The sequence below is a fragment of the Bubalus kerabau genome, chromosome 1 (assembly GCF_029407905.1).
Source record: "Bubalus kerabau isolate K-KA32 ecotype Philippines breed swamp buffalo chromosome 1, PCC_UOA_SB_1v2, whole genome shotgun sequence".
Classification (NCBI taxonomy): Eukaryota; Metazoa; Chordata; class Mammalia; order Artiodactyla; family Bovidae; genus Bubalus; species Bubalus kerabau.
The window spans coordinates 125,222,894-125,240,534 of record NC_073624.1 but is presented as its reverse complement, the minus strand read 5'-3'; the positions used below and the strand labels follow the sequence as shown (position 1 = coordinate 125,240,534).

Here is a 17,641-nt window from a genome sequence, read left to right as displayed (position 1 = left end):
CCACATGCAGGGAATACGGTGACTGGCACAGATAAACCCCTGAATGCAACCATGCCCTGAGCACTCCCTGACTTTGTGGGGCCCTTGTCCACCATACTTCCATTTGCTGACCCTTTTGCTTTACACTGTACAAGCACATCAAGTTCACCTGGCCCCAGGACATTTGTACATGACATTCTCCATGCCTGGACAGTCTTCCAACATACCCTTCTAGACGTTAGTTCTCCCTCAAATATGCCCTCTTCAGTCCTTTCTGATGAGCTTCTGTGGAGCTCCCCGTAGAGCTATCTGACACTGCCTTGGTGGCCCCCAACCCTAGTCCCACCCAGAATGCATGTTCCCAGACTGTCATTTGCCTCACTCCCTGTGGCCTCCCTTGGGCTGGTACACCATGGCTACTGATGACTCTCTGCAAGGAAGGAGGGCTGGAAGGGGAGGAGCCGAGCAGGCGCTGGCCCTCAAGATGCTCAATCTACCACAGGCATCCTCAAACCCCAGGACACAGACCAGCACTGGTCCCTGGTCTGTGAGGAACTGAGCCACACAGCAATGAGAAAATGAGAGAAGCTTCACCTGTATTTACAGCTGCTCCCCACTGCTAGCATCCCCCTGGTCTGTGGAAAAGCTGTCTTCCACAAAACTGGTCCTTGGTATCATAAAGTTTGGTGACCGCTGGTCTACTGGATGCAAGCGTGCAGCTGGCTGGGGAGTTCTGGTGTCAACAGTGGCACCTGGTGAGGGACATGGGAAGGTGCGGGGCTGTAAGCCCCATTCTCTGCTGGATCAGCAGGATCTGGAGATACAGACCCTCCACTCCACACGCACGTGGCCCAATATTCAAGGGCTGGTCGAGCAGAGATCAGGCCCAGCCACGGCTCCGGCTCCTCTCCCTGTTTGTCTCAGGCACTGTTTCCCTCTGTCACAGACAGATCCGAGGAAGGGGCAGTGGGGCCCTGCACAGGGGAAGGGCTGAGAGATGCCATGGGGATCTTCAAGCACATGCAGTTATAGCTGCTCCCAATCATCCCAGAGACAGCAAGCAAACACGCAGCATGCCCCCAGCCAGCACTCAGAAGAAACCACATGCTGAATGCCGACCACCTTCGTCTACGTTCTCTGGGTATCACTTAACAGCTAATACAGCTTTTTCAAGGAAAGACCAGTGTCTTAAAATGGGACTTTAAATCTCACAGCATTGTAATGCGCTGCAAGCGTCAGAGGGTTGCCAGCGACCTTTAGTCACCTCGTAGCCTGGCTCCCTAATTAGTACTTTAAATGTGATTTGTGTATGTGGTTTCCTGGCTGTCAGCTTGGGCAATGGCTAGGTTTCTAGGTTTCATCCACTGTATCTACATGTACAGACCTAAAACGACACCTTCCTTCTTATAGCTCCAACACTCCATTCCTGGAGTAATTAAGTAACACAGGAAATACAGAAGATATCAGAGCCAGACCATCCCCCAGCTCACACTGAAGGGTGGGGCATGGAGCAAGGGGACCCCACAAAGAGGGTCAGCTCCGCAGCCTCAGGAGGAGCTGGCCGCCAGAAGGTCTATGGACTGAAAAGGCAGGACTTGAAGCCAGACACCCATGAAATGACTATCCCATCAGCTCCTCCATCACGCCCATTAATCCATTAGGTCTGCTTTGCTCTTGGTGCCCCTGGGAACGTATACTACACTTTGGCCAATTACGATATCTATCTTCAAATGTAATCCAAATGTGACATATCTGGCCCCACTCAGCACCAAAACTTCAACTTGAGCAAAAATGAAGCATGCCAGGTCCACAGCGATTCCACAGGCCCGAGAGAGGGAGACAGAACACAGAAGGCAGAGAGCGTCTTCCCGGGGGTTCCGCCCTGATTCATATCCTAGTCACCAATTCACACCATGAAGTTACCCTCCACCTGGATGTCTGCTCCCAGCAAGGCCCACCCCCCCCTGCCCCTCAGAGGAGCCCAGAGTGGCCCCCGAAGCATCTGTGAAAAAGAACAGTGAGTACACATGCCAGTGAAATTAAAGGAACCCTCATTAATCTGCACCAGCATCGTCCCCACCAACTCACTCATTTCTACACAGCGAGGGTAATAGGCAGTACCAGCAGGATTCGAACCCAGGTCTGACGTCAGAGCCAGCCTCCTTCGATTACCATAACCGAAGTTCACGTTTCCAGGTGAATCACTCGTCTTGAAATCATCACACAGCATGTCTATTAATCTGCAGTCTAGTTCTAAGGTACCTTAATTAGAGGCATCAGAGAAACCACATGTACACTGTTCTAATCAACAGAACTAGTCCTGCCTTCACAGGGGTCTCTGCTGCGATCATTGACTCGTCGCCACTTGTCACTCACCTACAGTTTCAAAAGCAAGTCAGAAACTGAACTAATGAGACTACAGGAATGCTTACTAATTAAAATCTTGTGGGAAAGTTTTCAAATAACATGCTGTATTCAGATAATAACAGCTCAAGATATAGGAAAAAAACAGTTGCCAATTAGGAGTTTTTAAAAATTAATTATACAGTCACGTAGTTAAAAACCACATCCTTGTATAATTTTTAAAGACATGAGACTAAGGGATAAAATTGGGAAACAATGTCCTGGTGGGGGCGGGGGGTGGGAAAGTTCTGGCCCACAGCTTGCTGCCTCTCCCTCCGCAGACTCGGGGCCCGCCAGGCACTCAGCCACCCTCTCCGGGGCTGTTTCCTCACTAGAGGGGCAAGGGCTGCAGACCCCTGTCCTCACCTCCCTTCCAGGGAGAAGGCCCTAGACAAGGTCCATGCAGGCGGAGGTGCTTCCTGGAAAGGAGGCTCTTGGCTTAAACACAGTGTGTGTGTGGTGGTGGGTGGAGGGCGGGGGGGGGAGGTGGTGGGCAGCCTGGCTCAGTGGGCACAGGTGCCTGGGACTGATGATGCCAACCACAGGATGGCCCAGCCAGCCAAGGGCATGAGCCCCTCCCACCCTGACACCATGAGACTTTACATCCACGTTTACAATGTGGCTACCAGGGCCCGCTCTAACTGAACAACAAGGAGAGATGGTACATGCAGAAACCGAGGTACAGAGGGGCTGAGTATCTTGCCTGAGTTTACAGAACCAACTAGAGAAGCCAGAATTCAAACCCAGGCAGTGGCCCCTGGGCAACACATCCTGCGGGTCCTCTCAGCATTACAGTTCAGGCCAGCACCCACCCAGCCAAGAGCTTGATGGCAGCATCGCCCTGGGCTCTTCCCTGCAGACTCCCCCCAAACCCCTGGCCTGAGCCAGGATGAGCTGGATGCTCTCCATCTGCCCAGTGTAGGTGTGTCAAGCTGCCCAGCTACCCATAGAGACCTGGACACTGGCATAGGAACTCGGCCAGCCAAGTGGGCAGAACCACCCCCTCCAACCCAGCACGTGGGGGCCTGGGGCACCAGATTCATCCCACAGGCAGTCCAGACTCCCACACACAGCAGCCCCCCTCCCCGCAGAAGCCTCAGCTAAACTCTCCCAGGACTAGGAAAGCTTGGCTTCAAACACCCCTGGGATAGCAGGAAGGAGTATCAGGCCAACAGGGATCAGAAAATCCCTCTGGGGCAATATGCCACCATGCATTCCCCACGGGTAAGGCAGAAAAACTCTTTAAGCTGAAAACTCTATCTTAAGTATAAACACTTACATGCCAAGTCGGAGTCATGCCCATGGAGGGGATACTTTACCTACATTCCGCTTCTTTGGAAAATAAGAGAGACCCAAGTAACAGCTTCTTGATGCAGACTAATGGGGGGCCTCCTAAGTCAGCAAGCACAGACAGAAGACAAGCCTCAACAGCCTCTGCACAGGGAGGCCTCATGGGGCCTCATCTGCCTCTGCAGGCTTGTCCGTGAGGTCTGGACAGCCAAGCTATGCCTTCTTCCTGATGCCCAGCCTTAGGCCCGGAACTCAGACCACCCAAGAACAGCCTGGGCTGGCTCCTGACATCAGCACTTTGCGATGTAAAGGTTAAGGAGTGATCACCAGCCTAGGCAATCAGCACCTTCCAGGCTGAAGCAGCAGCTTTGCAGCAGCGAGACAGAAACTTGCCATTTGTAACCTACTGGTGACTCGGGACTGCGGTTCTGAGACCAGCATGACTGCAGCCGACCTTCCCTAGAGCCAAATCTTGGGCAGCTTTGGGAATATTAACATTCCAGCCCCAGCCATGCTACGTCATGACTGGTGGGGCAAGTTAATAACCTCAGGATCCACAGAACACTGCCTGTGTGAGGGCAGGAGGCATGCAAACAGGCAGGGAGGAAAGACTGATGACCCCCGGCTCAAAATGCTTCAGGCTTCTCGGCCACAGCCCTGATACTAATGTGCAGCACCAGGAATTATACTTCACAGAAAATATGCAACATCATATATTTGTCAAAAATCTCTCATATACAAGTACAATGAAAAGCATGAGGCTTTCACAATAATATCCTGTGGGGGAAACAAAAAGGAATACTATATATTTACTAAAGGTCTCCCACCGTGGCTTCCCAAACCAACCACAGCTCAAGTGGATCACCTGTGACAGCAGGCAAGCTGCCTGCGATAAGTGAACGCATAGGCATGTGTTCTGCCCTCCGGTGCCTGTCGCACAAGAAGGGGTCGGCGGCGTCTTAAGACATCCACGCCAGACGCTGCCGAGCGAAAGCATCCCTGGGCCACTGAGCAACCTGGCCAAAAGTAAGTGATCTCCCAAACTACCTAAATTGCTACTCTACCATCAAAAGGTTCACAAAAAGTAGCAATTTCCAGAGAATTTAGGTAATTCTTAGAGAAGAAATGGTACCAAGCATAAGAATAGTTTCCTGATGATACAGGTAGACAATTCAGGATCTTAGGCGACCTCTGAAGGATCCTTTTAAAAAGAATCATCGCTGGATATTCATAAATTACAGAAAGATATAGAGGCTCATGTATGTTTTGACTATGTTTTTGTAATTGATGAGAAATATATTTTGGTCATTCAGATGACAAAAATGTATTTCTCATATGTATTTTGTACTTGGCCTTATTTCTGACTCACAGCTCCCCAAACCCTTGGATTTTCTGAGCAGTAAGAGCCACAGAAACATCTTTTGTTCTGCTTGGTCTCTTGTCCTCTGATCCACAAGGTGAAATGGCTGTCCTGTTACTCACGGCAAGCTCCTTTCCACCACTGCTGGGCTAAGGAGGCCTTTGGAAGTGCCTGCAGATGGGGGCTGGTTGCAAGGGAACCAACCATGAATAGAGGGGTGCAACCTTCAATCCCATCCCGTGATTTCCTTGAGGGAGGGGGCTGGAGTTTGACTCAATCACCAATGGCCAATGACTTGATCGATAGTGTCTATGGAGTGAAGCCTCCAGAAACCCAAAAGGACGGAGTCTGCGAGCTTCCAGGCTGGGGGCCGGAAAATGCCCATGTGCCGCCAGGCGGGGCCCCGAGCAGGAGGAGAAGCACCTTTGTTTGGGACCTTACAGCTGCTGCTATGTGTCTCTTCACCTGACTTAACTTGTATCCTTGAATACCGTTTGTAACAATTCAGTAATCTAGTAAATAGATGGGTTTTCTACTCTAGCTAATTAACTGAACCCAAGAAGGGGTTCATGGGAACCTCTGATTTATAGCATGTTGGTCAGAAACACAGGTGACAATTTGGGCTTGCAATTGGCATCTGAAGAGGGGAGTGTGGGGTGTAGGGAGTCTGCAGGACTGCGGCCTTGCCTATAGGACCTGATGCATTTCCAGGTGGACAGTGTCAGAACTGGGCTGAATGGCAGGACATTCAGCTGGTGTCTGGGCACTGACTGGTTGTGGAGGGGAAACTCACCGCCCCCCACACACACACACCCCACACTGGAAACTGGGAGTAGAAACCTTTCACTGACTGTATTGCAAAGTCTTATTTTCCTTTTTTAAAAACACTAGTTTTCTGCTGGTTTGCTAATTTAAGTTATATATACCTATAAAAATTTTAAACTTTTTTAAATAAAATTTTCTAAGTAGGCAAAAATAAAGTAGTATTATGAACCCCAGGTGCCCATCAGTCATTCAACGGCACACTCAGTCAATCTTGTTCCCTCACAATTTTTCAACAGTGGTAGTGTCACTGTGTCCATAAATACTTCAGTTTATATCTAGAAAAGGTAAGGATTTTCAAAAAACAACCACAAGGCCATTACTGCCACTAAATAAAATTAATAACGATGCCTTAAATTCTATCTACTATCCAGTCCCTATTCAACTTACCCCTAATTATTATTTCTTAGGTCTTTCTCTAGTTACTTTGGTGAGCAACTGTGAACTTCTTAAAGGGTGGCAGAACACCATGTTCACGTCCACAGACCCCAGCACTCAACAGGGTGCCTCGCAGCCAGAAATGCCCAAAACCTTTCAAAGGTGCTTATCAACTGTGCATCTCTCAAAAAATAAAAAGCAGGAAGTCCTTCAGTTTACAAGGATTCTGGGGACTGGGAGTGAACAGATGTAAATGCACACATTTTGATGAGGCTACCATTTCCCCTCATTAAGGTCAGGGCCTGGAGCTGGGATCTCATAGAAGAAGGTAACTGACACATGAGAGAAAGAAAGGCTCTAATCATGAATTCTTAGATGCCCTTTATTTCCATAGTCTGACATGAGATTGAGGTGTACCTCACAGTGATCAACATCTTATGTCTGCCTCTATAGCTTTCTACCTCTTTCTGCTTAATGACCGTTACTAACATACCAAACCTCCCTGACCCTCAGTTTCCTCATCTTTAGAATAGGGATAGTTCTATCCCCGGGCCGTAACACATCATCATGCCCAGCACTTGCTCCAACACAAGACCCACCCACAGCAGAGCCTGCAAGATGCAGGCCAGTGCCTTGGAAGAAAATTTCAGAAGCAATACTAAAGCAATGTAATCTCCAGACACAAAATCAAGTGGGACAGAAGTGGAGGGTGAATTGGGAAGTTAGATAAAATTCCCAGAAGAGTCAAAAGTTGGCCAACTCTACATGATGCCAGGTGACGGTGAGAGCCCAGGGCCCTCAGGAAGCACTGCATCCACCAGAGCTTGGAGGTACAGAGGAAGATGACGCTTGTCTCAGATAAACAGACACAAACATCTCTGAGGCAAAAAGCAGACACTGGAAGATGTATTTCACATATATTTTCCTTTTTATCTATGCACAAGAGTGATAAATGGAAAAATCAATGTATAAAAGAGCTCTTTAAATAAGTAGAAAATAAAAATGTTAACTGATAAGAAACCACCATGTCACAGTTCAACGGAAACTGTTTTTTCTTTCCTAGTGGTACATAAGATAGTGGTTTTACAAATAAGAGCATCTTAGATTTGACAAAAAATGGTATATTCCAGACAGAGGTACACATCAGTAGTCACCAGAAGTGAGATAGGAAGGAAAACAGGTGCATCACTTACTGTGCAGGGGGATGGGAGTGGGACAGTGGGAGTAGGGAATGGAGAAAGGGGACAAGCCTTGAAGGTCACAGAGCAAGAGCTCACAATCTAGGTCAGTGGGGTAGCCCCTGAGGTAGGAAGGACCAGGGCAATGACTCCAAGGCCTCCCACACCAGGCCAACCAGCTCAGCATCCAGGATGGTCACACATCTTCGCACACAGGAGTCAGCATTCATTTACGGGTGTCGCTAAAGCACAGGCCTCTACTCCTAAAGTTCCCACAGGGTGACTTGTCTCAAGTGTGTCCCCCTTCTGGAGCAGCACCCTTCAGGAGGAGACACGCTTCCTTTCTGGACGAGCCCCTGATGCAGAGATGAAGAAACCTTGAATGGTGGCTCCTGAGTCAGAAGTCTTTAAAATGACCTTTCCTCTGCAGCCATGTCCACGTTCTGGTTTCTTATCCAGAAACACGTTGGCAGCATAGCACACACCACACCCCAACAAGGCATTCAAGACCCCTCATGAATGCCAATAACTACTATGAAAAGTGGCTGATGCTCTTGCTTGAGAACTCCCTAAAGGAGCTGCAGGCAATGAAATCACATGTCCACTTTATTCTCTACAAATATCACAGATCACAGTGCTTCAACACAACCCCATTGCCAAGAACAACCTCTCCAAAACCCGGGGACAGGCAGGCCCCTAACCTCCTATTTCCTGCAGATGAGAAAACCACAAGCCTCCCCACCCACAGCAACTCACAGAGACTATATCCCAGTGGAAACTCCGTACAGGAGCAGGTGCACAGGGCCCAGCAGGACTTCTCATTAAATGGTGATGTGTGTGGAGAGCACTCTACAAAGGAGCCACTAATTGAGTGGTGAGTCTGACAGTGGACGGAGATGTTCACCCAGTTCAGCCAGCCCTGCAGAGACGAGCTCAGAAATCACACCACGAAGGCTGTGGCATGAGCACAGGCCACAAAGTCAAGCAACAAATTAACCTGCAGCACCTAGCGTGGTCCCCAGCCGAAGGCGAGAGAGGGTGAACTGGGAGTGTGCATTCTGTGTTAACCAGGAGAAGAACACTCCTCACCCAGGACTCCTTGAGGAACAAGAATGAAAGGCCTGAGAAAGAGAAAAACAATTATCAAATACCAACACATATACATGGAACCTAGGAAGATGGTACTGATATTTGCAGAGCAGCAATGGAGACATAGACATTGAGAACAGACTTGTGGGCACAGCTGGGGGCGAAGAAGGAGAGGGTGGGAGGTATGGAGAGAGTAACCTCAAACCATACATTACCATATGTAAAATAGACAGCCAATGGGAATTTGCTGAATGACTCAGGAAAACTCAAACCAGCTCCCTAAAAACCTAGAGGGGTGTGATGGGGAGAGAGGTGGAGGGACGTTCAAGCAGGAGGGGACACGGGTAAACAAACCTAAGGTTGATTCATGTTGCTGTTCGGTAGAACCAATGCAATACTGTAATGCAATTATCCTTCAATTAAAAATAAATAAATTTTTTAAAAAAGAACGAAAGACCTGACCTTGCCACAGGATAGAGGAAACTCCACCACTGACAGACCAGAGGCCACAGATTCCCAGAAAGAAAACAGGCTCAATATTTAGCAAAGGAAATCAAGGCATAGAGAGCGCACCCAACAGGTCAGACACTCTGAAGCTGGAGTTGCTCCTGCTCTGGGTCTTGGCTTAAACCTGCTCAACCTGCACCTCACAGGCACCAGCCCCTCTGTTTACTGTAACTGGCCCTCCCTGACTCCTGACCCCTCGGGGGCGCCCCTCTCTCCTCTGCACTTGGCCCCTTCTCACACTATGGCTTTTCACTACCTATCACCGTGTTTGGTCCCACTGCCCCCAAGGTGAAAGTTTCCCAGGGGTTGAAATGTCGTCTCCGTTCTATTCACTGCTGCTGCTAAGTCACTTCAGTCGTGTCCAACTCTGTGTGACCCCATAGACGGCAGCCCACCAGGCTCCCCCGTCCCTGGGATTCTCCAGGCAAGAACACTGGAGTGGCTTGCCATTTCCTTCTCCAATGCATGAAAGTGAAAAGTGAAAGTGAAGTCGCTCAGTCGTGTCCGACCCTCAGAGACTCCATGGACTGCAGCATTCCAGGCTCCTCCATCCATGGGATTTTCTAGGCAAGAATACTGGAGTGGGGTGCCATTGCCTTCTCTGGTTCTATTCACTGCTATAGCCCAAACACCGAGGAGTGCCTGGCACACAGCAAGTCTCAAGCAATACTCATCAGAAGAATCGATGGAAGGGCCCACAGGCTGTTTTCATGTCTGCTCCTGCCAACAGCAGCAGAGACTTCAGGACAGACGGAGGCCTGAGGACAAGAACACGGGAAACGTTTCACACAGCAAATGGTAAGGATGGAGAAAGGAGCTAAACGGAATGGCCCTGTGGAGTACTGCTGTAGGTGCATCCTCTCTAGAGCACCTTCCAGGGATTTCCCACCATCAGAGGATCTGGGCACGGGCAGCGCATGGAAGGAAGCCTGGAAAGCAAGGGCCCCACCCCGCAGGGAGAAAAAAAAATCAAGTTCATGCTGACCACAGTTCTTAAGTGAGGGCGAACCTGTCCCCTGGGATGCCGGGTAAGGTCTGTCGACATGGTCACAGCTGAGAAGGGTGGTACCACTAGCATCCAGCAGAAGCTGCTAAATTTCAACAGTGCACAGGCCAGCCCCTGCCCCCAACAAACGTTATCTGGTTCAAAATGCCGACTGTGTCAAGGCTGAGGGGCCCTGCGTTAGAGTGACCACTGCCCCCAAGCGTCCCCATCCCTGCCAAAACGCTGGTCCTGGTTTGGGCTCTGGAAATTCAGCAACTCTCTCCCTGGTGCCCAGGCCATTCCTCCTCCCAGAGAGTCACTAAGCAGGACCAGGTAGTCAGTGGGAGGCGCTGGGAGGCCAGGTGGGCAGACCAAGGGCAGGCTGAGTCACAAGTGACCGGGTAGCCCCTGTAAGAGTGGGGGCAGGGGCGCAGGACTCCCAGAGCCGAGAAAAGCTATTGGAATGTAAGGCCAGGAGTGAGATTCCATGCAACGGTTTTGTTTTTTTCAAATCCAGCCACAGTGAATCATTGCCATCTTTGTCCCGGCATGCTAAGAAACCCAATCTGTTCAAAATGACACTTGCTTCCTGGGCCTATAATACTGGTCATGACTAAATGCAGAAACACCCAGTGCCTCAGTTTGCCCTGTAGGAGGCAGATGCAAGCAGGAGCCTGGGCTCGGGAGGTGGAGAGGGCAGTGCTCCTCAGGGAACGACTTGTTGGCTCTTTACGCCTGTGGGAGAGGCTCTCCTTTCTGACTGGACAGATCAACTGGACAAGTTTTACTAGAACCTCCATACTGGGGGTTCATCCTTCAGGTCAAGTGCGTGGCCAAGGTCAGAGCATCCTCACACAGTTAGGAAAACAAGGTCAACTCTACTTGGAGTGCAGGAGTGTCTGTAGGAGGCTGGCACCAACACGCTCAACATAACTCTCCCCATGGAGGAGGGCTCCCCGTCTGTGCCAGGTCCCACCCAGGCGGCGTCAGCGGAGGTGTTGGGAGGTACTCCCAAAGGAACCACACCATAAGGCAGCGTGGTGGCAAGGATACAAGGCCACAGTGGTGGGACAGGCATCCCCAGCAGCAACCTGGAATCAAAGGCTTCCTCAAGGGGAGGCCACCCTTCAGGTCAGGGCAGTAAGGCCGGGCCAACACTTGCTCTGATTGAAGCAGTGTCTCTCCAGGAGCCATGCTCAGCGTATCTAAGGACAACCATGGCAAGGGCACAGAGGCCGGGTCCAGGAGGCCCTGCAGTGGGGGTGGATCAGGGAGCAGGGGTCTCGAGGGAAGAGCAGGGCAGGTGGGGGCAGAGGGGCTCCAGAGAGGGGCGCTCATTTAACATCCATATGGAAGGCTCCCACCATCATGAGCTATGTGACATGGCCATGGGTGTGCTTCCACCTCGACATCCTTCTGGCTCATAGGACAGGGGTCATGGGGAGAAAAGAGGAAGAACAAACAGGGGGCATGAGCCTGGCCAGTTTGGGCTGTTTTCTCACCCCATGATTTCTGCTGGGTCACTAGGAGACTTCACAGATTTCTCCCAGAACACCTTGCCTTCTCCTCAGGATCTTGGCCAGAACCTGGCAGTCAGCTCCTGTGTGTGCCTGGTCTCTGCCCCAGGCAGCCTACCACCTCCCTCCACTAAGCCAAATGCCACTGGATTTGCTAGAGGTTTAGGCAGCAGGGCACTACCTGTCTTGAAATCAGCATCTTTCCAAAGTGACTTCTCAATCCCTAGAGATGTCAGAAACATGAATGGTAGCAACAATAAATTTTGAGTGTGAACGTGTGTGTGTGTGTATATAAAATCACGTAATTATAAACAATATATAGTTTCATATACATAATTATATATACGTCTCCCCTTGCCCCACCCCAATTGTTTTTCTGCTGCTGCTGCTGCTGCTAAGCCACTTCAGTCGTGTCTGACTCTGTGTGGCCCCATAGATGGCAGCCCACCAGGCTCCGCCGCCCCTGGGATTCACCAGGCAAGAACGCTGGAGTGGACTGGCATTTCCTTCTGACCTCTTCTCAAATACCCCTTCCCCTGATCCAAACAGGAGACCCACCTCTCATCAGAAGTTGGAATGGGAGACTCAAAAGGAGCCTGAAGCCTCCACACAACACTAACAGCTCCCCAGGCGCCCCGAGCCCACCCTGGGGGCCGGATGGAGCCCAGGCAAGCCAGCCTGCTCCATGGGGACGGTGGGCTCTCTTACTCTCACCAGGGGGCTGGGGAAAGAGCCCCTCAGCTCTCGCCATCGGTCACAGCCTGTTCCCGTCATGTGTGAGCCCCAAGGCGCTCCAGAGGAGTGACACTTACATTTTCTTTAGAAAAAAGTTTCCCTAGAGAAACTTTGTCAGATTTACCATTTGTCAGATTCTCTGGCTGTACAGGGGCTTTCCCCAACTCCTGCATGCTCGATCTCAACTCCAAACCCTCCTTTCAAGTGGAATTTAGCTGACTAGCTGGCAGGGTGTGGCCTGGGTCTCCTTCTCAACCCCTCATGGACATGCTCACAGATCTGATGTCCATGAAAGCACGCGGCAGCCACTGTGTTCCGCCTCACCTCCCACATGTGGGTGATGACAGCCACCTTCCCTCCTGCCAGGAGGAGCAAGCCTGCAGGCGGAGGGTGAAAGGGGCACCTAGAGCCTGGTTGTGGGGGGGCCCGGCCTCCTCACCACAGGAACCCCACTTAGGGACACAGTCAGCGGCACTCCACTGGTTTAAACAACCACCAAAGAAAGATATGTCCTGCACCCACTCTCCTGGTGGCTTCCCACAGACAGGAGCCCCACTCTGACACCACAGCTGGAGAAAGAGAGCTGGCATGGTGCCCAGACCACTTCTCAAAAAAGTAGTCTTTGATGTCATTCAGGGTCATGGTATCGGCCCAAATGAACCAACCAAATCAACCTGGGAGGAATGGATGAAGGACTGAAAAAAATAAATAAATAAAAACCTCTAAAGAACAAGAAGATGACAGTTCAATATATTTTCAAGAAGATTCTAGACTTTTTCCCTCCCCACACCAACCCTAGACACCATCTACTCAGCACCTACTATTTACCAACACCTACTAAGGGCCTCTAGTCTTTAGCTATAAGAACTATCCCTATTCTAAAGATGAGGAAACTGAGGGTCAGAGAGGTTTGGTAAATTAGTAAAGATCACTAAGCAGAAAGAGGTAGAAAGCTAGTCTAGTATTAGTACCAACAAATGGATCCATGCCATTCTCCTTAAATGTCTACCGCCCAGCTCAAAAAACACCAGTGGTTCCCTATGAACAATCAAACTATGAACCAACAAGTCAGCTCAGCTTGGCATTCAAGGCCCTTTACGATTTAGTCCCAAACTCTTTCAATTGTACATTCTCATATCCCCTACAAACGTACCCACTCCAGCCAAGTGAGGCCCCTCTATACTCTTAAGAAGAGGTCAACCCCTCTCCTAGAAACCCTCTCCATACCTGACCCAAAGGCGCCCAGCTGTGACCTCAGGGCAGGGACTGCAGCACCCGCTCACGGAGGAAAGGCAAGGGGAAGCGACCAGAAGGACAGGCCCTGGTCAGGCCCCACAAGAATGCCTTCCCTGCCTCCCAAGGGTGTGGGAGCACAGACAATGGGTCCTGGGCTACACACTCTCTCTCTCAGGAGAGACCATTCTTCACATACTAGAAAACCCTTCCCTCGCCAACCAAAAGAGACACACTTCACCCAGAGGCACATTCATTCCAACAGAAATCCCTTCCTTTCTCTGCAGCTCCTTCATGCCAAGATACCAAGGCCCAGGGGAGGCTTAACATGATTAAAATTTTAAAGTATTTAATATGCTCAAAGGCAAGGCATCCTTGAAGTGCAAATCATCAATTTGGGGGAAAGAGAGAAACATGGGGGGGAGGGAAGGCTCTATGCAAAAGTAAATAAAATATAATTTCAAGCAATATTCTGCACAAAGGTCAGGTTTGTGCATATGGTCAGGTTGTATTGACCATACAACCTGAACTTCAGCATTGAGTCCTGATTAGGGCAGTCTCTGCTTCTACTAAGTTGATTAAACCTGCATTGTGAGGTGAGTGGGTTCTCTGGGTTTCACCAGATGGAGAATAACCATCCTCAAAGGAGTTATTCAACAGGCAGGGCACACAGTGACAAGCCTGGGCTGGGTGCTAAAGCAGCAGAAACTCTAGTCAGGCTCCCATCAGACAAACAATCCCCCAAAGGCTAATACTGAAGCCTGGTACCCTGTGGAAAATGTCAAGGTGAAGAGAAATTGACTAATTAGAGCCTTGACTTGAATGGTACAAAATGAGAGAAGAAATATAAGTCCACTTACACCTAAAAAACTATAGCTAGTATTTAAGTTCTGCCTATATACGCATACTACCTTAGCATTTTTATGCCCATACTTTACAAGCCAGAAAATCTATACATTTCCTTTTATCGCGAGGATGAACTAAATTTGAAGAGACTTTCTAGTCTCTGAATCCATGGAAACAACTCAGGAGGGAGAAAAGACCGTGCAGTTTTAGATTCTAGACTAAGAAATTCAGGACACAGGTTCTATTGACTCCTCCAGAAATGGTCTTAGGGTGTTCTCTTTAATATACAGGTCCAAGCCATGTTAACAAGTCTTCTCCAACTTCAAAAACTATTCCATGTACACAACTCTTCTTCAACTGACGAACTGCCAAACCATTCTAAGGGCCAGGATTAAATTTTATGGTTCATTGACAAAAAGAATAGAATCCCAAAATCATCAATCCATGTACAATTGTTCATTTCCCACATTTTTTTCTATGTGGTCTCTGAAGCTTCCTACTGCCACCTGGCCACAAGGAGTTCTAGGACTATTACTTTTTTTTTTTTTAAGGATCAACTGGAAAGACCCTTCAAAAACCATCCACCAGCTGAAGCCCACCAGGGAGAAGTCAAGCTCTCCAGATGCTAATGCCACCCTGTTGCTGTTTCCAATCGCATGTGCTAATGAAAGCTGCAGACCAAGGAAGGAAAAGGGATCACAAAGCGCGGCTTGTGGATTTGGTTTTCTCTCACATGAAAGGCAGGACGCTTTGCCAGGTCTCACCAGCACACCAGGCTACATGGACCTGCGAAAGCACCGTTTGCTGGGAAGCAAAGCTTTTGAAATAATTCCAGTTTAATATGACCACAGTTTTCAAGGGTGCACCGCTCTTTCCCATTCAAGGATAAACAAACTCCATGTACCTAAATAACTGTTCCTTGGATTAAAATAGGGAAAAGATAGGGCTAAGAGAACCTGTCAGCTCAGAAACAAGCTAGGCCAATTCTGAGAAGACTTTTCCTTTTTGCCCCTCTAGATGTAGCCTAAGACATTTACCATGAATCAAATAAAACACCTGTTTCCATCTAATACCTTCAGCTGAGAATGAAGGAAAGGACGGACAGAAGGAAACCTCTGAAGTAGCCAGGCCTCAGCGTTGACATTTACGGTCTAACTTTAGGGCTACAGTCTCTTCATCCAGTTACTAGCGTCTTGCTTGTTCCCGGATACCATTCTCTGGTTCCAGTTCAACCCATGGTCCACCTTCATTAACTCAGAATTTCCTGGATTTGCGCTGACACTAAACGTCACACTATAGGGGTTACACGGTGTGGGGTCACTTTCAAAGCCTGGTAGTTGCCAAACACGACAAACCCCGCTGGCGGCATGCGCACCGCCCAGAGCCCCGCTCTCCCAGCAGGATCGCAAGGCCAGGCGCCCTAGGCGGTCCATTTCCTTCCTAGAGCGGCTGGCTGTGCAGAACGGCTCACGCGGTCCCCACGGCCCAACCCCTCGGCCCTTGGAACCCATCTAGAACACACTCAGCAGAAGGACCACCCCCACTGAACAGGAGCGAGGGGCTGGGAAATGCGGGCGCCGGGGGCCGCGCTAAAGGGCCGGCCGAGCCGGTCAAGGCGAGCACCGGGGCAGGGAGGGGACCGTCGGGGGTGTGGGCGGCCGGCCTCACCCGGGCGCGGGGGCCCTCCGCCTGCACCGCCAGGGCGGTCTGTTCCGTCGGGCGCGGGGCTGGCTGCGCCCCCGCCCCCAGGGGAAGAGGGCCGAGACCCAGAACTGCCCCCTCCCCGCGGCGTGGCGAAGAGGGGGAGGTAGGGGGGCTGCAGTGGCTGGTTTCAAAGGGCTGAAAAGAAACTTGGACTCCTCTCTCCCAAGGTACGTGACACGTTGGAAAGGCAGCCGCCTCTCTCCCTTCCCCCCACCCCCTTTTGTGCTTCCCAATACTCTAACCCCCAAACTTCTCACCGCAGGGGACTGGGCTCCCGGCGGCTGGACGACACTCAAATTAAGAGGAGCAGAGAGCGGGGACAGGGGGCGACTAGAGGCGTCAGCGACCCCAGCCCCTGGAGCTGTGCGGGGTCGCCCCCTCCCGAGCCCGGAGAGCACCGAGGGGCCGGCGGCGCCCCCAGCCCGAGGGACTCGGTCGCGAGGCCCAAGGCGGGGGCGGATGGCCAGAGCCGAGATCCGGGCGGAGAAGGGCAGGAGGGACCAGGAAACCCCTCGGTCCCCAGCGGTGCGTCCGAGCGAGGGGCCTCGGCGGCGGGGCCCGGGCGCATGGGCGCCGGGGGTTCCGGGGGCCGGGCCGCGGGCAGGCACCCCACTCACCTTCCTGCCGGCGCCGCCGCCCGCGCCCGCGGCCAGTGCGGAGCCGCCCCCCGAGTACATGTAGTAGGCGATGCCCAGCACCCACAGGAAGGCGAAACAGAGCAGCATCCGCGAGCGCCGCCGCATCCTCCCGACTCGGCCGCCGGCCGCGGCCGCTGCTCGCGAGTCTGCCTAGGGCCGCGGCGGGCGCGGGCCGGGGAGGAGCCGAGGAAGGGGAAGGGCGCGGCGGCTCCTCCTCCGGCGCGGCTGGCGGCGAGGGCGGCGCGCGCCCAGCGCCCGAGCTCCGCCCCGGCCGGGAGCGCCGCGCGGCGCCCGAGCAGGAAGCGGCAGCCGCGGAGGCGGCCAGGGGGTCAGGGAGCAAAGGGCGACCAATCGGCGGCGGCTGCGGGGGCCCGACGGGGGCGGAGGAGGGGATTACCGCGTCTCCACAGTGGCGGCTCCGGTGCCCCACGGGGAGTGCCTCCGCCGGCCGCCGCCCGGCCACCCCTGTGAGTGACAGGTGGTCGCCGGGGCCCGGGAGAAGGCGCGCACACGTGCGCACACACACAGGCTCCCACACCGGGGACAGCGGGTCACCGCTTCCTCGCGCTGCCTGGCCGAAAGCACAGCCTCCTCGGTCCTCAGTCTTTGGGACCACCCCAGACCCCTGGCAGGCTCCCTCTTATTGGCCAACCGACCTGAGTTTTTTGTTGCAAATCCCCTCTCCAGGACCCGACTTGGCTGCTGCTCACTGCAGTTTTGGGTTTTTTTTGTTTTGTTGTTTTTTTTGTTTTGTTTTGTTGTTTTTTTTTTACCAATCTTGCAGCAAAAACACCCCTAATCCCCAGGTGCCTATTTTATTTATTTCTTTACGCAGAGGTGGGGGCCTAGCGGCAGAAACCGAGAGGTGTTTTTTCAAGGGAATATGTTTCTGGGGATGAACAGAGCGCTTAATAGCAGGGTTTTCTTCTTCGTTTTTAAGTAAACACGAAATGAGGAAAAAGGAAGGCAACACGTAT

General features: G+C 51.6%; 1 protein-coding gene across 2 annotated transcripts in view; it reads right to left on the bottom strand.

The window, feature by feature from the left end:
* Nucleotides 1–16,910, bottom strand: part of GALNT2 (polypeptide N-acetylgalactosaminyltransferase 2) — a 184,869-nt gene extending 167,959 nt beyond the window's left edge. The window contains exon 1 of one of the 2 annotated variants that reach the window (XM_055587909.1): nucleotides 16,644–16,910. In XM_055587909.1, coding sequence (XP_055443884.1) covers nucleotides 16,644–16,769 — 126 coding nt within the window. In that variant the 5' untranslated portion in view covers nucleotides 16,770–16,910. The remainder of the gene's footprint in view (nucleotides 1–16,643) is intronic. The other variant, XM_055587910.1, reaches the window with a different exon arrangement.
* Nucleotides 16,911–17,641: the final 731 nt, after the last annotated feature.